The sequence below is a fragment of the Mandrillus leucophaeus genome, unplaced genomic scaffold (genome assembly GCF_000951045.1).
Source record: "Mandrillus leucophaeus isolate KB7577 unplaced genomic scaffold, Mleu.le_1.0 Scaffold309, whole genome shotgun sequence".
Taxonomy (NCBI): domain Eukaryota; kingdom Metazoa; phylum Chordata; class Mammalia; order Primates; family Cercopithecidae; genus Mandrillus; species Mandrillus leucophaeus.
This window is the reverse complement of record NW_012103243.1, coordinates 4,152,369-4,174,500: the sequence shown is the minus strand read 5'-3', so window position 1 is coordinate 4,174,500 and position 22,132 is coordinate 4,152,369. Positions and strand designations below refer to the sequence as shown.

General features: G+C 36.8%; 1 protein-coding gene across 1 annotated transcript in view; it reads left to right on the top strand.

Moving 5' to 3' along the window:
• The window catches only part of KCTD3 (potassium channel tetramerization domain containing 3), a 76,425-nt gene that overhangs the window by 26,205 nt on the left and 28,088 nt on the right, over positions 1–22,132 (top strand). The window contains exons 9-11 of the mRNA XM_011987402.1: positions 3,714–3,904; positions 15,380–15,495; positions 22,009–22,102. Coding sequence (XP_011842792.1) covers positions 3,714–3,904; positions 15,380–15,495; positions 22,009–22,102 — 401 coding nt within the window. The remainder of the gene's footprint in view (positions 1–3,713; positions 3,905–15,379; positions 15,496–22,008; positions 22,103–22,132) is intronic.

Sequence of the window (22,132 nt, the reverse complement as noted above, 5' to 3'; positions counted from 1 at the left end):
CCTTCCAAAGTGCTGGGATTCCAGGCTTGAGCCACTGTGCCTGGTCTTGTTCTACATATTTTAAATGGATTACTTGTATGGAAAATTATAGAGCAAATATGTACCTTCTTTGTAATTTTTTAAAAAACAAGTAAATTCACATATCTTATTAAGAGTTAAATTCTGTAGTTGTTATAGTCATTTTTAAATATGCTGTCCTGATTCTTTTACCCTTTTTTGACATCTCTTTATTGTGTAATACCCTAATTACTATAGAGAAAAACAACTTAGAAGAAGTAATATCTCTGTAAAAGATGAGATTATGTAGTTTTTTTTTCTTTTTTTTAAGTGAATCCAAGTTTATTAAAGTAAAGGAATGAAAGAATGGCTACTCCAGAGCCAGAGTGGCCCTGAGGGCTGCTTGACTGAGTATACTTACAGTTATTTCTTGATTATATACTAAATAAGGGGTGGATTATTCATGAGTGTTTCTGAAAGGAGCAGGCAATTCCCAGAACTGAATGTTCCTCCCCTTTTTAGACCATATGGGATAACTTCCAGACACTAGATGTCATTTGTAAACTATCATGGGACTGGTGGGAGTGTCTTTTAGCATTATAATGCATTATAATTAGCGTATAATGAGCAGTGAGGACGACCAGAGGTCACTTTTGTTGCCATCTTGGTTTCAGTTTTGGGTGGCTTCTTTAGTCCATCCTGTTTTGTCAGCAGGATCTTTGTGACCTGTACCTTGTGCTAACCTCCTTTGTTACTCTGTGACTAAGAATGCTAACCTCCTGGCAATGCAGCCCAGCAGGTCTCAGCCTTATTTTACCCAGTCTCTATTCAACTCTGGTTTGAACGCCTCTGACATATTTTCCCCTTCCGTTTTACAAGGGTACTCTTAATCCTAAGGGTTGCAGAGGGAAAAGATTCATCTTCTATAACTTCTGCAGTCTGAATAGGGATGATGATATTTCTGCCTATTAGGGTCTTCTGCATTCACAGTAGAGGAATGCTCAGTCAGAAACTGTCAGTATAGTGAGAACTCTGATTTCTGACAAAAAGTGATGACTGGAAAATTAATAAGTGTTCAAGTTAAGAAAGCACTGAGTAAGCTTATCTTTCATTCCTACACAAAGAGAACAACAGCAATATATTCTACAGTAACAAGGCAAAAAAAGTAAAATTATCCCAAGTAAACTAAATAAAAGAAGGCTTTTCATGAACTGGGAAGTTGTTGCAACCAAGCTGATACGGACTTGGAACCAAGCTGATATGCTAGCCAATTCCAATACATGCCCACAATTAGAATACTGATCCAGATTTTTGTGTTACCCGCGCTTCTTGTTTCTTCTGAACAGCAGCCACAGATCACTGCTTGGTCCACAAGAATAAGCAGGGTGAGTCCAAATTGCAGAAAAAACTCAAAAACTACTGATGAGACAAATCTAATAAAAGGTATACCATAATTTTTGAAACAATTTTTCTCTCTTCAGTCTTTCATTTTTACTAAAGACAAATCATGGTAGGACTGATTTGTTTGCAAGATAAGCTTTAGTCTTATTATACTTGGCCTGATTATTTGTATAAAGTGCAGCAAGAATGATTAGTTCCTATATAGGCTCTTTTTAAATTGACTTTGATGAAACTTTGATCCATAAAGAATCTCAAATTAGACTTCTTAAAGCCTTGAGCCTTGCCATGGATTTATCATTGCCCGCAAACACCTGTATGAGTCGGATAAGTTTCTTTCCTTTTGAAGTTTCATGATAACTTGGGGCTTCTGGGCCTGTCAGAAAGTGACTTTCTTTACTTATCCCAGACAGGTCAGGAACCTTGTACAAGGACCATGTAGACAAGATATGTGGCCAGTTTTCCCAAGGGGCTTTTATCAGCTCTCTAAGTCAAATTTGGTTCCTTGAACAAGTCGATATCTGAAAGCATGGTATTCCAGTCAAAGCCTTGGTAAAATAACCAGTTTCTCCAATTGTCTCCTGTTACAAAAGAAAACAGACTCTTATTGCAGTTATATATCGCCATAAGTTAAGAATACTCACAAATAGTTTCCAAATTCTGGAGAGATCAGGTAGAGAGAAAGAAATATGCTCCAAATTTTGTTTATAAGAGTATACTTTACTCAATTGTTAAAAGCTGCAAAATCTCAAAAGAAAAGTGTTCTTGACTCCAAAGTTTCAGCTAATTGGTGCTGCAGTCTATTTCCTTTGGGTCAGGGGTCTCTCCACTCTCATTTCATAGTTTCCCAGGAAGATGTTACTGGAAAGGGTTCTCATCCAGACCCCAAAAAAGGGTTCTTGGATCTCTCACAAGAAAGAATTTGGGGTGATTCCTTAGAGTAAAATGAAAGCAAGTTCATTAAGAAAGTAAAGGGATAAGAGAATGTCAGCAAATTTTAGTGTTTATTAGGTTATTTAAGTATTTTCATTTGTTTATCTTAACAAATGAATCCCATCTGGTGGCTGAAGAGGGTGGTTACAAATTATACAATGCTTAGGAGAAATTAATACATTTTTCTCTGTTGCTTTGAAGTTTAAGGAAATCATTAATTCTTCAAATTAATAGACTCAATTGTATAGTCTTATGAATTATAGTTGTATTACTTGGCATACATATTTAAGGGAAAATGAAGTTGATGTGTTTTCATTTAGGCCCTTAGGTGACTATCATTTATGAATACCTAAGTTTGCTTTTTGCAGTGAATGTCAGGTAGTTTGCAAAAGAACACTTCTTTTCTTTCATCCATATTTATTCTCTTTGGTAAGACAAAAGGGAAACTTTATAGTTATATTTGCATCATTTGTTTAGTTTAAAAATAGATACTTCATAGTTCAACTCATTCATTATTATGATTACGTAACTGCTAAAGCACTAAATGTATGAAGGCTGCTATACATATAATCACATAGAAGACATGTCTTTAAAACCTAAATTCATATAGGGCAGAAAAAATTATTAAAAACTGACAGGAATATTTATTAGAGAAATTAGGTATTAAATAATACACTAACTTTGACATTTGGGTAATCAATAGTTCATACAGTTTTGCATTTAGACCTTTAAAAACTAGTCTTCAGAAGATATTCTGCACCCTCTCGTTTTTTATATAATAGTGCTAAGGTATTGGAATGCATGTGATATACTCACTTATCTTAGTGTTTCTGGATAGACTGTCCATCTGAAGTACAAAAAGCAAGAGATTCAGTGTGTGTTGTTTCAGTTAATAAACACTGAAAAGCTGATTAATAACTGAAAGGTATAATCATTCTGAAATTCAGATTTTTGCTGATTGTTCGTACTCACAGAAGATGACAGTATCATTTGTGTGTGTGTGCATTTGTGTGTGTATGTATGTGTATGTGTAGAGAAACATGAAAGATAAAACCATCTTTTTTAAAAGTTTTTGAAATTTTTTAAAATTTGGAAGACTTACTAAATTATTCTTTGGAGAAATATAGAACTGTAGTCTCTTTCAAGTCATTATATGTCCTATGTATGCAGGTATAAAATACCCCAAGGATAATATTGTGGCTTCATAGGCGATATATATCAACAAAATTTTATTTGTTATAGGAAGGTGGATGGGTAACTAGTTAGTGTTTTTTTGTTTTTTGTTTTGTTTTTTGTCATTGTTTTTTGTTTTTGGTGCGTTGATGTGTATTCTGTTTGCTTAATTGCTGCCGAGTCTACCTTATGTGCCTGTTCTTCCTTAACAGAATCAAAGAATCTTCAGGATGGCAGCAAGTGTTTACGAGCCCATATTTGGATTGGACTATCGAACGAGTAGCTTTAAATGCAAAGGTGGTTGGAGGGCCACATGGAGACAAAGACAAAATGGTTGCTGTTGCCTCAGAGAGTAGCATCATCTTGTGGAGTGTTCAAGATGGGGGAAGTGGAAGTGAAATTGGTAGGAAGAATCTTGTTTATGTTGTAATTTGATGATATTAATATTTTGAAGTTTATAAAAGAGATTGACACTGAATATGGAAATTAACCTGGACTATCACTTAGCTAGAGCTGCCACAGTATTTACTGTGGGAGGAAAGATCTGATAATGAAGGAAAAATGATGTTTTAGAAAAGACATGGGGAGCATCTTTTCACCACTTTAAGTGAAACCTGGCTGCTCTATGAGAATATTGCTTTTCCTGAATCCCACTTAGTGGTGGCTGTTTTCGCTGTTTTCTCTCCACCCCTCTCAAACCACTGAACCTGAATGTGGGGTAAGTTACTTTCTTGCTCCTCATTGTTGTTGCTTCTAGACTAGACATTCCCAGACTTTTTGGTTTCAGAACCCCTTAATCTTAAAAAGTTACTCAGTACCAGGTCTTTGTTTGTATGGGTTATTTTCTTTTTTTTTTTCCTTTTTTTTTTTTTCTTTTGAGACTGAGTCTTGCTCTGCTGCCCAGGCTGTAGTGCAATGGCATGATCTCACCTCACTGCAACGTCTGCCTCCTGGGTTCAGGCAATTCTCGTGTCTCAGCCTCCTGAGTAGCTGGGACTACAGACACGCACCACCACGCCCAGCTAATTTTTTTGTGTTTTTAGTAGAGACAGGGTTTCACCGTGTTAGCCAGGATGGTCTTGATTTCCTGACCTTGTGATCCACCCACCTCGGCCTCCCAAAGTGCTGGAATTACAGGCGTGAGCCACTGTGCCCGGCCTTTGTGTAGGTTATTTTCTGTCAGTATTTACTGTATTAGAAATTAAAATGGAAATTTTTACAAATGTTAGTATAGCTATAATAATCCATTGCATAACTTAAGTAACTTTTTTAATGAGAAATAACCAAATTTTCCAAAAATGTGTAAGAAGAATGGCATGGGTTTATAGTTTTGTAAATCTCTTTTTTAATTGTGATATCTATTTCTGCATTCAATCTGCTGTGATACATTGTTTTGATTGAAGTATATGAAGAAAACTTGAGCTTACACAGATATGTAGTTGGAAAAAACTTTTTTTTAGTCTTTTCAGAAAATTGTGCATAGTCTTCTTTGATTATCAAAACTCTGAAATCATATCAGTGAACTTTTCATATTTTGTTAAATTAAAATCCATCAGACTATTTTGTACTTTGAGTGAATCTTTTACCATACATGATTTTATAATGTGTTGGGCATTTGGAAATTGCTGGTTTGCTGAGTTATGTAGATCTTCCAAATGTTGATACCTTTCATTGTATAATATGAAAAAAATTGTATTCATTAGTGTCCCTGCTGACTACGTGTTAGGGAGTTGTCACACTCACTGTGGCAGATAAAAGTTTTCCAAACTGCAGATTTTCACTTGAAACGTTGAATTTTTATCATTGGCAACAAATAACATCAGTTGTTTTCCTTTAAATAATAGGCTTACTTTGTTTATTTTTTGAGGATAATTCTGCCAGCCACCCAACTCTGAATAACCATAGTCATCTCAAATTAAAATGGTACTTAATGAACAGAGCAGCGTGTGTAGCTCTTTGCTCCAGCAATTGTGAAGGTGCTTTTTCCTTGACATAGCCATAGCACTTAGTCATACAGAATATTAAGATATATAGTTGAAATTAAGTTTTAGTCAATACACATTTTTACTGCTTTATCAAGGACATTCTTTAGTTATTAGTGACCATTACATTCTCTGTCACAGACTTTCAAGAACATAAAAGGCCAAATCTTTAATCTTTAATCTTTAAATCTTTGATTTGGCCTTTTGTATTCTTGAAAGCCAATGGCAGAGAAGAATGCAGTGGTCACTAGTAAAGTTTAGTGCCACTGTCCTGGTTTGTGCTAAGTAAGGTACCTGCTGTTTTTACCAAACATTGCTTTGCATCATCGGTGTAAATATCACCAAAGATGTTCTCGAATAAGCCATGAAATACCCACTTTGACTATTTCAGCACTTCCTGTGTTTGTAGCTGTGCATTCACATAAAGGATTTTTAATGATCAGTTGAAGCTAATACCAGATGGATACAAGTAAAACACCTGGTGCAGCTAATACCAGCTGGATACGAGTAAAATCTCAGGTCTAGCCACATCTATATGTTCATCTGTTTGCAAGACAAAAATACAATTCTACAGACAAGAGATTGACTCTCTGCCAGATTTTTAGATTGAAGAGTTACTGTATTATTGAAAAGTTAACATGTTATTTCTTCATGGACTTTTCATCTAGCAGGCATTCAGCGTTGTCATCTGTTCAAGGCTTTATTAGTCTCTTAGCAATTGAGTATATTTCTCTAGCCACTGTGATGTCTTAACTTACCTTTGAGATCCTTCATTAGCTTTTTCATTTCTAGTTTGAAGGTCTATACCAAACAATTTCTGGATTAAATGAGTTTTTTACATCTTTATTTAAAATACTTAATTTCCTTTTCTTCTTTTCTTTCCTTTTTTTTTTCTGAGACAGGGTCTTGTTCTGTTACACAGGCTGGAGTGCAGTGAAGTGATCCTAGCTCACTGCAGCCTCAACCTCCTGGACTCAAGCACTGAAGCAGTCCTCACACCTCAGTCTCCTTAGTAGCTAGAACTATAGGCAGACACCACCACGCCTGGCTATTATTTTTTAATCATTGTGTAAATGGGGTCTCATTATGTTGCCCAGGTCTCGAATTCTTAAGCTTTAGTGATCCTCCTACCTTGGCTTTCCAAAGTGCTGGGATTACAGGCGTGAGTCACTGTGCCTGGCCAATTTGTTTTTCTTTAAACTCTTGAGTATTCAGTCTCAGTGAATCTACAACTGACATGATACTATTCAAAAGTGTTTTGCTATGTAAAGCGCAATAACGTTAAATTGCTAATATCTATAAAGTTTGAGGGAAAAATAGTTTTTGTTATTTTAAAATTTTTATTGGCTGGGCATGGCAGCTGATGCCTGTAATCCCAGCACTTTGGGAGGCTGAGGTGGGTGGATCACGAGGTCAGAAGTTCGAGACCAGCCTGACCAACATGGTGAAACCCCATCTTTACTAAAAATACAAAAATTAGCCGGGCGTGGTGCCATGCACCTGTAATCCCAGCTACTCAGGAGGCTGAGGCAGGAGAATCGCTGGAATCCAGGAGGCGGAGGTTGCAGTGAGCCAAGATCACACCATTGCACTCCAGCTTGGGTGACAGAATGGCACTCCATCTCAAAAAAAAAAAAAAAATTATAGTTTTGCTCAATTGTTTGAGTCTTTCCTTTTATGAGTCACAGAATTCTGATTTTTCTTTGTCAGCATCTTTAGACTTAGGTGGTGCACCTATGGATTGAGCAGGCAAGTGTTCTAATTTTCCTTTTTAAAGCCAGTGATCCATCACTACATGTAAGAATATATTTTTTAAAATTGTGGAACAAAAAATTTTTAATAGTTTTTGGTAAAATATAAAAATTTAGAAAACTTTCAAAACATCTTTAATACTAATATTGCAGAACAACATAGCAGTATTTACTTATTTCTTGTACTACTTTGTAGGTGCATGAAAACTTGGATTTCAAAATAATTTATTGGACAATAATGAGGTTGCAGAGATCATAGCAGATATTAACTGAAGATAGCTAATAAGAGCACACTAGAAGTATTTAGAACAAACTATGTTAATCTTGGGAAGTTTAGTTATACTGTAAGCCCACCACTAGAGATAATTATAGAAAAAATAAAAATATATATGCAGATTCTATTAGCTGTCTTAATCGTGACCTCATCACGTGTCATGTAGCCTCTGGAAAACTCCTCTGTATACTCTTAGAGAATAAAAATTTTTTAAAGGCAAATTTTTTTTCGTGTTACCATGAAAATAGTCTTTTCCTCTCAGACTTCTGGTAAGGGTCTTAGGTAACCATGTTTCCCAGACCACACTTTGAAAACCACTGTTCTAGACCATTGTCCTTTCCTTCTTTCCCAACCTTCCTTCTCTCCCATCTGGTTTTGGATTCATGCCTTCTAGACTTAAACTTAACATAGCCTTCAGCTGCCCTCTGGGTTACTATCCTTCATTCCTTTGAAGTTATTAGCTCCAGTTCCCTGATTGAATTTTTCAACCCCACTGGATTCTCTTCATTGGTCACTTCCCCTTTTTGTCAGATGTGGAGTCTGTCCTTATAATCACTCTTTAGCATAGAGCCTCGAGTTTCTTGGGTCTCTCCATCTCTATGGCTGATTATGGCTGGGAAAAAGAAATGCGCGTGCACATGTCCACACATGCACACACACACCAATGCTGTCTCAATTCCTGACCTCTATCTCCAGTGGGCGTTTAAAGCTACCCAGCAATCCTACTGTATAATCCTTTTTGGTTCTCTCTGTTACTCTCCTGGGTGATACTTCATACTTTTTTCTTTCTCCATGAACTTACAACACCTCTGTCATTCTCATTGAGAGGATAGAGAAAGCCAGGAGAAATTTTCCCTGAGTTGTTATCATCACATGTGCCCATCTCTGTGTATCAGTTCTGATATTCTCCATTGTTTCTGTTGTTACTGTGATTAAATTTTCTCTGCTCTTACCTAGGGCCAGTTTCTCCAGTTATCTACTAGATGCTGTTTTCCCTCACTCCTCGAGTACATTGCAATTCCCCCTCTCTCCTAAATCAATAAAAATTTCCCACTCTGTGGCATCATTTTCATCAGCATACATTCGTGCAGTAATTCAGCCTTAAAAGCAATAACAAAGACTACCCTACATTCTCTTCTAAAATTTCCTCCTTTTTTTTTTTTTTTTTTTTTTTGCTTCTCTTAAAGCTAGTGGGCCTTAATCCATTTGGGCTGCTGTCACAAAAACATATTCTTGGTGGCTTATAGATCTATTCTATAAATCTATTTGTCACAGTTCTAAAGGCTGTGAGTAGGCCAGTATCAAGGCACCAGTAGAGAGAGAGTAGTTATCTCATCTTACTGTTTCCATGTCATCTTCTCTCTCAGACTTGCTCTGATTGTGCTTTTCCCCTCAACCAATCCATAAAACTATTGATAGTGTCACCCATGATCTCTGTTCTGCTAAATCCCATGATCAAATTCTAGTCTTTCTCTTACTAGAACTGTCATCTGGTGTGTTTTATATTGCTTAATTACGCCTTTGCCTTTGAAGACTTTCTTCTTTTGCCTTCCAGGACACCTTGTTGTACTGATTTTCATCCTAGTTCTGTGTTTCTTCTTAGTTCCTTTTGATAGTTCTTCCTTATTTGCCTGACCACACAATATTGGTGTACCTCAGGGTCCAGTCCTTGGACTCCATCTTTTGTATTCATTCTGTTCGTGATCTTAAAGCCTTTGTGAATGCTTTCTATATGCTGATGGCTTGCAGGTTTATATATCTAATCTGGACCCCTTAACTGAACTGCAGAATTTTATATCTGTGTTAAGAGTTGTAAGACCACTCCTGGATTCAGTGATTTGCTAGGAGGACTCACAGGACTCAGCGTATAGAGGTTCTTAGAGCTATGATTTATTACAATGAAAGCATACAAAGCAGAATCAACAACAACAAAAGACACATGGGTCAAAGTCTGAAGGAAACCAGGAGCAAGCTTCTAAGAGTTCTCTTCTAGTGGAGTCTCTCAGGATGTGCTTAATTCCTACAACAACAAATTGTGACAATACTTGTGAAATATCTGTCAGGGAAACTTACTAGAAACTTAGTTTTCCAGATCATTACCAGAGGCCAGTTATGTCAGCATCCTTTGCCTAGTATGTACCGAGATTCCAGATTCCCAGAAGGAAAGAAAGTGTTCAACATAAGCTGCATTGTTTATGCAGTTTAGGCTTTTTGTCACCATAGATTAGATTTCCTTTACCTAGAATTTCAGGAGTAGAATTATATAGTATGTATTCTTTTGTGCCTGGCTTTTTATTAAACTTAATGCTTTTGAAATTCATCCATGTTGTTGCATGTATCAATTGTCTGTTCCTTTTTATTGCTGAGTAGTATTCCATTGAAATAATATGGCAGATTTGTTTATCCATTCACCTGTTGATAGACACTTGGCTTATTTCCAATTTGGAGATATTACGAATAATGCTGCAGTTAACATTCAAGTAGAAGTCTTTCTGTGGAAATATCCTTTCTTAAGGCAAATATATAGGAGTGGAATTTCTTAGTCATGTGGAAAGTCAATGTTTAAGGTTACAAAAAACTGCCAAACTGTTTTCCAAAAGTACCTTTTTACATTTTTACTTGCAGTGTGTGAGAGTTGCAGCTGCTCCACATGCTAATCAACACTTAGTATTGTCGGTCTTTTTAATTTGAGCCATTACTGTGGATTTTAATGGTTCAGTGCTTTTAATTGTGGCTTTAACTGCATTTTTCTGATAATTAATAATACTGAGCATCTTTTCCTGTACTTAATGACCATTTGTATATTTTGAGAAGTGTCTCTAAATCATTTGCCCCCTTTTTGATGAGGTTGTCATCCTGTTACTTATTTGTAATTTTTTTTTACATATTCTAGATTTATGTTTCACAACAAAGGAAATCTTATCCACCAAGGGACATTTGGAAATGTCTAGAGACATTTTTGGTTGACACAGTTGAGGGAGGCCTGTACCTGTCCTCCTTCTGCTTTTCTCCATCTCTCCCTTGCTCCCTCCCTCTTCCTCCTTTTGAGCTTTCTAGATCACTTTATTAACCTGAGGTTGTGGGAGCCCTGATTTTTTATTTCATTTTTTTCTTCTCCGTTCTTCAGTTTAGGTATCTTTTATTGATCTACCTTTAATGTCTTTTATACTTCTGCAGTATTCAATCTGCAGTTAAGTTCATCTAGTGAATTTTCATTTGGAATGTTGGACTTTTTCGCTCTAGCATTATTTTTTGATTCCATTTTCTAGTTTGTTTCTTCTGCTAAGATTTCTTTTTGTTCATTATGTTCACTTTTTAGTATTTATAATAGATGTTTAAGTCATTAAAGTTTTTGTCTGCTAATATCAATATCTGGTTATCATGTTTTTATTTTGGGTCACATTTTTCTGTTTCACATGTCTAGAGAGTTTTGATTATGTGCTGTACGCGTGTGTGTGATACATTTTGTAGGGTTATGAATCATGTTGCCTTCCTTTAAAAGTTGTGAGCTTTGTTCTGGCAGGCAATTAAATTACTGAAGGATCTTGAACCTGTTAGGCTTGTTTCAGTACTTTGTTAGGGGTAGGTAGCCTCTTCTAGCTTTATTTTTAATTTTAGGGCAGGGCTCCTTTTCAAGGGTGTAGTCCTTATTTTTAAGATGTTGCTTTTCTGGAATCTTATTTAACTGAATGCCCGAGGAGCTCAGCAAGAACTCTCTACTTGTATTGATTTGGAACTACTCGATCTACCCACGTATATGATCTCTGGTATCTGATATCTCCAGTTACCTCTTAGTCCTAAAGCTGCCTGCCTGCCTTCTTTTCTTTTTTCTTTTCTTTTCTTTTCTTTTCTTTTTTGCTTTCTTTTCTTTTCTTTCTTCCTTCTTCTTTTTTTTTTTTTCTCAGAGTCTCGCTCTGTTGCCAGGCTGGAGTGCAGTGGCGCGATCTTGGCTTACTGCAACCTCTGCCTCCCAGGTTGAAGGGATTCTCCTGTCTCAGCCTCCCTCCCAAGTAGCTGAGACTACAGGCGTGTGCCACCACACCCAGCTAATTTCTGTATTTTTAGTAGAGGCAGGTTTCACCATGTTGACTGGATGGTCTCGATCTCTTGACCTCGTAATCCGCCTGCCTCGGCCTCCCAAAGTGCTGAGATTACAGGTGTGAGCCACCGCACCTGGCCAGCAGCCTTTCTTTCCTTGGAGATTCTTGCCCTGCCCAGGTGCAGTTTGGCCTTAGCCAGGGTCTTAGGAAAACACTTAACGCAACTTTTATGCCACCCCTTCCCCACTGTGGCACGGTTCCCTTCCTTCTTGTGCTGTACCTACAAATTCTAGCCTCAAGTTCTTCGCCTCCTCAGTTCAGGGAAATCATCTCTCTTTATTTGGTGTATTAGTCCATTTTCACACTGCTGATAAAGACACCCGAGACTGGGAAATTCACAAAAGAAAGAGGTTTAATTGGACTTACAGTTCCACAGGCTGGGGAGGCCTCACAATCATGGCAGAAGGCAAGGAGGAGCAAGTCACATCTTACGTGGATGGCAGCAGGCAAAGAGAGCTTGTGCAGAGAAACTCCTGTTTTTAAAACCAGATCTTATGAGACAATCCATTCCCTATCACAAGAATGACACAGGAAAGACCCGTCCCCATGATTCAGTCATTTCCCATGAGGTTCCTCTCACAACACCTGGGAATTATGGGAGCTACAAGATGAGATTTGGGTGGGGCACAGAACCAAACCATATCACTTGGGTCTCACCTTGCTATGCTGTGATAGAAAGTACTCTTATGCAGAAAGCCGGGGGTAATGTGGGGGCTTGTCAGTGTGTTTCCGTCTCTCAGGTCCCCTGCTGCCTGTTGTCCAAACCTAAAAACAATTGTTTCATGTATTTTGTCCATTTTTTTTTGTTGTTCTTATTGCTGTTTTGAAGTGGAGAATAATCGGGTGCCATTTATTCTATCATGGTCGACAGCTTAAGTCTTCCCAAACAACTTTAAGAGAAAAGAAATGTAACATAAACAATTTTGAAATTATAATACATTGGTAACTAAACAGAAGGTAAACCAGTTGTGATTTCTTTTTCAAGTAGCTATTCGTAACATACTAATAAGTGAAGGAAATTTTATTACTTGCTTGGTGTTCAAAGGCTAATGTGATAGGTAGCTATGTTATGAGCTGGTACAGTAGTAATTTGTTCATGCCCTGTAAAAGAAGCCATTTGTTGTTAACAGATGTTCTTCAGAACATGACAACACTATCCAAAGAAAATTGTTAGAGTTGGTATATCCGTGATAGGGCTCTCCCAGAGGCTGAACTCCCTTCATTATAACTTAGATAAGACAGAGTTACTGGGTTGCCGCTATAAGCAATATTTTACTAAGAGGGCCCCTTAAACAGGAACTGGTCATTATTTATACTGTTGTCTTCCCTGTCACTGGTGCTCAGGATTGTTGAGCCTAAGCGGGAGTGACATTTTAAATTTCGTGAGACCATTCAGAGTGTCTTTCTTGATTTCCCAGAACCTCATCCTTCTCTGGAGTAATCAATGTTAGTTGGGTTTCCTGTTTTCATTTCTGCCTTTCACATAGCCCATGATACTGAATATAGTTGGCTTCACATGTTCTAAAACATGTTCACATTGTTTGTTATCATCAGTAAAGTACTATTATGTAGAATCCCTAAAATTGTATATACAATGTGAACTGATGACTTTATGCTTTGAAGTGGCAGGTTCATTTCTTAACCAATTCTGGGCAAAGGACTTAGCTTTGTGTGTGTGTGTGTGTGTTGTACTTTATTTTGTTCTAGCTTTTTGGGCTGAGATAATGTGTTTCATGTGCATGCTTGTGTAAATATGGATTTTATACATATAATTAAAATGTTTATATAAAAGAGATTTCTGGCAATACTTAGCAAGTTTTTTGTTTTGGTTTCTTTTTGTCATGTATCATCTTCTTGCTAGATGCCTTGCTTTTACAAGACTGATTAAAAGTTTTCAAGGTGTTATTTGTCACTAGTCTTCTGTATCATACAGTTCTGAACACAAAGAGAATACCTAGCACCAGTATAAGATTCAAAAGAAATCAGTAATCTTTCTGGCTTATGCTTTTAAAGCATGTTATAATTGCATTCAGTTGCTTTGTTTTTCCCATGAGTGCTTCAAGGTTTCATGCATTTTTTTCTCAGCTAAATGCTGACGAAGTTGTTTGTATTGGCACAGGTACTTTTTAAAAATAAATAAACTGATACTTGAAGCAGCCAAAGATCTATATAAAAGAGTATTTTACAGGTGAGACTTATTTCCCAGCATTATTAGATAAAAAATATATTTCCCATAAAGTGTTTTTCAAATAAAAGATAATGCTGTTTAAATGCTAGAATTGGATTATAACTTTTTTTTTTTTCCGAGTTGCTCTGTCACCCAGGCTGGAGTGCACTGGTGTGGTCTCAGCTCACTGTAACCTCTGCCTCTGGGTGCAAATGATTCTCCTGCCATAGCCTCCCCAGTAGCTGGGATTACAGGCGTGTGCTACCATACCCAGCTAATTTTTGTATTTTTGGTAGAGATAGAGTTTCACTATGTTGCCCAGGCTGGTCTTGAACTCCTGACCTCAAGTGATCCACCCTCCCTGGCCTCCCAAAGTGCTGGGATTACAGACGTGAGCCATCGTGCCTGGCCATTTATAACATTTTTAAGCTCAAGTGATCATTGAAACATTTAGCTTAGACCCTGTTTTGTAGTTGAGATAAGAACCAAAAAAGTGGCAAACAAAGGTAATCTGAGAGCCAGGATCCCAACCCAGGTTCTCCTGACTCCTAGTGCAGTACTCTGCTAAAGAGAGACAACTGTATAAGGCCATATGCCATACCAAGGTGAGCCTAGAATTCTCTGCTTAGGCATTGTTGGGTCTTTTGCTGTTGATGTGTGATATGTGCTCATTACAACCTCGCTCACCTACACTTACCTTCTGTTTGCTCAGATTCCCTGAGCTTGCCATTATTCAGTCTCCCAATTAGATGGACTCCTATTAACCTTTAAAAACTCCAACTGAGATGGCTTCTTTTCTAAGATTTATTTTCAACCACCTTTACATGCCCTCTTTTACCCCATAGATACTATTGTACCCTGTGCATCCTTCTGTTATTGTTATATCAAATTATAATTGGTTGCAGTTTTTTCTCTACTAAAGTGTAAGTTCTTAGTAACATCTCGTCTTGTGTTTTTTAATCCTAAAGCCTAATGTAGTGTCTTTTGAATTAATTAAATTGAGATTGCAGTGCTGGAAAACATGGAGTTTAAAATAAGCTCTGAGTAAAAGGCCCGGATGTTTGTTTTTAGTATTGTGTGACTTCTTGCTGCTTTTTTCTCCTTTTTACTTATTTCCAGAATTTAGACACATTGTGGATAGTTGAGGTTGCCAAGTCTGTGTGTTCAGATCACTAGTTCCTAAATATCAGGTCTGTGGACAAGCTACATCTAACTCGCCTATGGATTTTGTAACAATACAGTAGGTTTTCTGATTTAGTGAGTCTGGCATGGATCCCAGGATCCTTTTTGTTTTGTTTTGTTTATTTTAAATCTGTCAATCAGGTTATTTTGATGATCAGCTGAAGTTAGAAACCAAGTTTCAGGATAAGGTGTTAGAGCAGTGTGAGATGGCTTGGAGCAGATTCTTCCTTGCTTTAGTAGTTCTGTAAGCTGCTTAAGAGCTTGTGAGTTTCTTATTTCTGGTCCCCAAACACGTATAGCACATAGTTTATAGTAATGAGAATAGGTTTAAATTGTCACCTTTAAGATGTTTTTAATCCAGGTTTTGATTAATTATAAAAATGGTGACTGATTAACCTTTTTATTTTTTATTGTCATTTAAGGAGTGTTCAGCCTGGGTGTTCCTGTAGATGCTCTCTTCTTTATTGGTAACCAGTTGGTGGCCACGAGTCATACAGGGAAAGTGGGAGTGTGGAATGCTGTCACTCAGCACTGGCAGGTTAGTTTTAACTAAAGCATATTACAGAAGTTAAAATATTTCTGAAACGTATGCTGATTATGTATTTTTTTTTCCTTGTAGAATTCATATTGTTTCTGGTTTCGATTATACAAATATTGAATGAATGTAGTGGTCAATTTTTTTACTAGATGCATATTTGAGCATATTTTCAAGAGTTTAAGTTACTTTGGAAAATAAGTGAGTTTTTTAAACTGTGGTTTGGCATTTCTCCATTTGTTTTAAATGTTCGAAGTTCAATGCCTTGAGCATGGTAGTCCAGGCAAATTTTATTTCCTGAACAGGAGCACAGATCTGTGTGAAAACCCATAATCTGTTCAGAGATGATAGCACGCTAAATACTCTCAAGTACTTGAGAGGAGTAAGAAAGAGGTAAGACTTTAAAAAGGTCTTACCTTTTTAAATCAGAATACCTGATTCTTAAAGGAAAGAGGAAGAATTAAGGACTTTAAGCAGGGAGTGACATAAGCAGATCCATGTTTTAGAAAGATAACAGTGGTTGCTAAAATGAAAGGTGGACTGGAGGTCAGGAGGGAATCTACTACAGCAATACAGCAATCGAGAAGCAGAGGACTTCAGCTAATGGCAGTGGTAGTCGAGGTGGCAAAGATGAGTACATTTGAAAAATATTTCATAGACCTTCCTAAAATGACAGGTCTGCTATCTGATTGATGTGGGAAATTGAAGAAAGAGAAATGTATTTCTAATTTTGGGTTTCTAGTTTGACAATCCAGTAGCTGGTAGTATTTTGAATTGATAGGAAACGTGGGAAGAGAAGCAGATAGGCTGGTGGGTCAAGTGAAGAATGGTTAAATTGATTAATACGTTTACTTTGAGATTCCTATGGTTATTCAAGGTAGATGTTAGGTATATAGTTGGAAGTACTCCTTTGGAATTTAGGAAAGAAGAAAGGTGAGAAATCTTTAGAGTCCATAATATTTATGTGATAAAAAAATTGATAAGATTTCCCATTGAGTGGGTATACAGAAAGAAAGCAAAGTCCAAATTAGAACTTTGGGGGAACGTTAGCATTTAAGGGGACAGGATAGACGACGAAGAGCCAAAGAACATGACATGATTGAGAAATGACATTAATTTTGGCAGTAGATATCATTTTCAAATATATATGTTAGGTGTTGGTGGAAGAAAGCTAGATGGCAGGAAATGAGGAAGTAAAAGATCAGAGAAAGGAGACAGCAGATTCAAATACCTTTCAAGAAGTTTGGTGGTGAAGGAAAGCAGAGAATCAAAGTGATGGCTTAAGGATCAATGCTGGTTTGAAAGAAAAGATATTTGGTGCTTTATTTTTCCTCTAGGTTAGGACAGGCTTGAGCATACTTGTAGCTAGAGAGAAGAGTTGCCGGAAGGACCTGAAGATTGAAAGAATGGAGATTATTTCTGGTCCCATAAAAGTCAAGAGTGTATGTGGAATCTATAGCACAGCTAGAAAGGTTGACTCCACAGGGAGTAGAGACATTTCTTTCTCTGTGACAGAAGGGTAAGGAAGGAGTAAAGAGAAGGGCATTGAAGACTATTGTCAAATACTGCAGAAATTATAAATAGTATATTTGCAGTAGGCCTGGGATCCCATGTAGTTCTTTAGTTACATAATCAAGGTTAATTTTAAGTATTTGAGTCAGATGAAGCAGGTTTGTATGTAATCTTAAATGTTTTTTGCAAAATCATGAGGACAGTTTCAATAAAATGTTAATGAAAATGTTATAAAAGTAAAAAAAAAAAATTAAAGAAATGTTTCTGTTTCTTGTTTCTATTTTTTGTTTAATTCCACACCGCCCCCCCCGCCTACACACACAAAATTATGTTACAAAAGAAGATTAATAAGGAATTAATTGGTATTGTCAAGTAGGTAGCCTAGGCTGTTACATAGCATAAGAGCAATTTTTAGGCACTGTTTCCCAAGTTGATATTTTAAATTTAGATTTGTATTGGAAATATGGATTATACATCTTTCATTCTCATATCAAAGCAGAGAGCTTTGGAAGTTAGCTCTGGAAAGGCCTTATGTACTTTACTTCCTAAAGAATCAGATAACTCATATGTATTCTGAGAAATAGAGATCTTCAGCCATAGTACCATCTGAGTGATAGCCTAGCCTCTAAGTACACAGTGGAGGCTGAGTTTGGGGAGGAAATGTTGGTTCTGGGAAGAATAATTCAGAGTGAATATCTGTGGTCTGATGGACTAGACTGGACAAGAATTTGGGAGTTGTGTTTAATTTAGCTTCTCTCTTTCCTGTTGTGAGGCACCTGTAGCACTGATGTTAGAAGCAAACTTTTTGTGTGTGTGTGATAGGTTTACAGACCTCCGCATATTAGGAATAGGAATAAGGCAGGCATTGGAATCCTGGGCCCACATTTTGTTGGGGAGAGAGAGGATTGACTTTTCAGTATTATGTCTTGACTGCTTTCTTAAGTATGGTCTGTTTGCTTACTTACAGAATTTATAGTAAGAAATACGAGATTCTTACTTAGATGTAGGCATTCTAAATTTATATAGAGAAATATTAGATACAAATATTGAAACAAGGTATATTGTTGATACTATGTATTAAATTATGTTAATTGACTAGTTTGTTTATACACATTTGCGTACCACATACCAAAGTAAAGGCTCTGGGATCTGGGATTTTAGCAAAAGCCGGCATAATTTCATGGGACAGTAGAAATTGAGCCTCCTACAAAACTCTGAAGGTTTAAGTTTCTCAATCCCTGAGAAGACTGGGAAAAGTTTGCCCAATAGTCTTGGAACGAGAAAGTTTGATGTGTGTTTGGTGTCTTGGAATGGGAAATGGAGATGCAAGAGTAAGCCATTAGAAATTGAAAGCAACATATTCAAATTAGGAGTGAATTGAAGCACAAAGACTTGCCTTTGTTGTATGAGAGCCCCAGTTTGAGAAACTGATTTAGAACCAATTACATTTCTAGATACAGACATGACACCAGTTAGAACACTTTCACGAAAGAGAGCACACAAGAATCCTGTCGAAGGAGTAATTTCTACTAAAATAACTTCCCAAAACTTATAAACTTCACATGGAAACAAATGATGAAAAGTCATCAAACATAAAAAATTTGCAGTCCCCAAATTGGAAATAATGGAACAATTAGAAAGCTGCTGTATTGAAGGAATAGGACAAATCAGAAAATGGAGGGAAATGAAACACTAAAATGTAAAAGATCATTGAAAATTTTTTTTTAAATTTATTTAATGGTTAAATAGAAGCAGAGCTAAAAGAAAATTAGTAAATTGACAGACACATCTGAGAAAATCATTTCCAGTTAAGCCAAGAGAGCGAGATAGAAAATATGAAAAAGGAGGAAAAAGTGAGAAAGTATTTCATGTAGGAACAGAGTAGAGGAGCTATATTGGAAAAGATAACAGCGGCTAACCTTTTGGAGAAATGAAAAAGGACATGAATTTATTGATTAAAGAAATGTACCAAGTCTTGGCAGCCTAAATGTTTAAATGTGCTGTAATAAAAGATATATTACGATAAAAAGTATTCACAGAATAGTGACAGTTTGCCTGTAATTAGACTTTGAGCAGATTCCTCATCACCACTAGTAGACACCAGGAGAAGACTATGGGCATTCTCCAAATGGCAGAGAAAGTAACTTTCAACCTAGGTTTTTATACACAGCAAAACTACCTGAATGAGAAGGGTTTTTTTCTGGAGAGAATTTCTCACTCATAACCCTCAATGAAAGGACTACTAAAGAAAAATGCCTTTTGAGAAGAAGGTTGTTTGTATTTGAAGGGGAAGAAATGGAATGCATTAAGCAGTGATTAGGAAATTGGAAAGTGGTAAATACAATGGTAAATTTAGATAAGTGATTATTTAAAAATTAATGGATGAAGGTTAAAATATCCTGTAAAAAATAATGATGAGTTTGCAGGTATAGAGATTATAGTTAAAAGATTCTAGGGGCCTTACATGGGAAGATAGAGTGGTATTTTAAAACTGTAAAACATTTAAATTTACGTGTAGAGATTAGTGGTAATCACTGTGTGCTACCTTATAAGAGAAAAATCTGCTTCATATTTTATTTGTGACCACATGACTGAACCATGCATACTAATCAGTATGGTTTCTTGGATTCTTGCCATGAAGTTGTTAGGATAAAGAAGAGGCTACACAGTGGCTGCTTCCTTGCTTGTGCTAGGAGGGAACTCAGCAGTTCTAACTCACTGTGATTCTGCTTATCCTCTGCTTTCTCTATTCTCGCTGTATTGAAGGGTAGACATGGAAAGAAAAGCAGATCATGATTAAGGGTTACAGAAAATGAAGTAGCAAGGCTTTAATCCTAGAGCCCGTCCTCCCAGAGAATAAATGGTTAAAATGTTTGCCTTTGTGCCTTGGGAAGTGCTAGGCTCCTCCTGCTCTTTCATTGGAGGAAAAAAAAAAAAGTATCCAAAGGGAGAAGAATCTCATGGCCTTATCTGTCCCCATTTTCCTGCCATGAAGATTCTGGGGTAGGAGTTTAAGCCCTTTCCTTTAGTGCTAGAGCTAAGTAATGATTTAGTTAACTTGGGTAAGAGAATTGGTTAGTGGTGTGTAAAGCAGTCTCCCCTCCATCCTTTAGACATCTTTACTGATATCACTGAAAAGTACCTAATGTTTCCCTGGTATAAAATGTTTTGGCGTTGGCTTTAATTAAAAGCCTGACCTCAGGATAGGGCATGACAATTGAGTTCTTTGAGATATTTCTAGTGTAACTCATAACTGCATGACATTGAGAGGGTACATATAGAAATTAGGGTTATATCAGGAAGAGCTTAGAGGAAGCATTATTTTCAAGTTTTAGTTATTCCTGTTTTTAATTAGAATGAAACTAGATTCTGTGCTTTTTCACTTGCTCTTCAGATATTCCCTTTCCCCTTGCCCTACTTAACTCATAGTTGACTTCAGTGTTCAAGCTTCACTTCCTCTGTGAACCTTTCCTTGATCTTTGCTCTTCACCCACCAGCATTGAGATGGCAATTCTTCCCCTCTCTCCTCTGATTGTATTTAGTCTATTCTAGTGCCTGACACACTATAATTGTCTGCTATTTTTCTTTCTCACAAGTTTACCAGCTCCTAGAGAGCAAGGAGGTACCCCACATCCCTTATCTCTAGTTCAGTGTTTGTTCTCTTGGATAATATGTGGTACATAAAAAGTATTTAAATGTTAAGCAGATAATGTTTAGATTTTAACTTTTCAAATGAAAACGAGATATAGTATATGAAAAGTAAAAGTCCCTTAACATTTTTAACTTTTAAATTATTGGAAATTTTTTAGACTTGGAAGCAAAACTTGGTGTCTAATAATTCATTTAAGTGTCATCTATGAAGAAGCTTAATAGGCATCTCTGGCCTGGCTGTAAACAGGAAAGATTAATTTTGATGAAGAGTAGGATAGTACTCTACTAAAATAGTATTGCAACTATCCTAGCAAACACTTTTTTTTTTAAATTTGGAGACCAAGTCTCACTCTGTTGCCCAGGCTGGATTGCAGTGGCATGTTCCCGGCTCACCACAACCTCTGCGTCCCAGGTTCGAGTGATTCTTCTGCCTCAGCCTCCCGAGTAGATGAGATTACTGGCGTGCGCCACTACACCCAGCTAATTTTGTATATTTAGTAGAGACGGGGTTTCACTACGTTAACTAGGCTGATTTTGAACTCCCGACCTCTGGCGATCTGCCCGCTTCGGCCTCCCAAAGTGCTGGGATTAGAGGCATGAGCCAGCACGCCCACACTTTTTATGGTTTTTGTTTGTTCGCTTTTTGTTTTGTTTTGTGGTAAAACTCAAGCCCTTTTCTGTTTCTTTTAGCGCAAATATGGGAAGGTATTAATTTGTAAGCTAGATTGATTTTCCTGGAAAAACTAATTTTTTTATTCCTATACTTTAAAAAAAATAAATGCATATGAGACTTTATTTGCCTTGCCATTTCCTAGAAAACAAGTAATCTTTAATAAGGAGAATGAAAAATAGAGAATACCACCTTTTCAGATAAATAATAAATTATCAAGGGACCAAGTACTTTCTGGAAATCAGTTGCTTTGTTTACTAGTTCTAATTCTATCACTTGCTTACTGTGTGACTTTGGACAGGTCGTTTAATCTCTTGTATGAGAAGGGGAAAAGAGAGGGAGCTGGTCAGACTTGGCCTTTCAGTTCCAGTGGGCTGCGATCTAGTGATCACATGCAAAAAAAGAGGAGACAACCCATCGAAATTGAGAAAGGAAAGTACTGCTGTGGGAAATACAATTAAAAAAAATATTTTGAAGGAAGTATATTGGTGGGTTCTCCTCTATAGCATGTTTGTGTATATGTGTGTGCATGCATGCACCTATAGAAAGTTTATTTCCTAAGCCCTACTAAAATTGGATGTTGGTTGCCTCTTTACCAGAAGAATCAAAGTTTTGAGGAAATTGACCAGAAAACAGAAATTATACTTACTATCTAACATCTGATAATACTCTTACTACATCAGGTTCAAGATGTTGTTCCTATAACTAGTTATGACACTGCTGGATCATTCCTTCTGCTGGGATGTAACAATGGATCAATATATTACATAGGTAAGTGTACAGTCCCTTAAAATGCTCCTGCTTAAT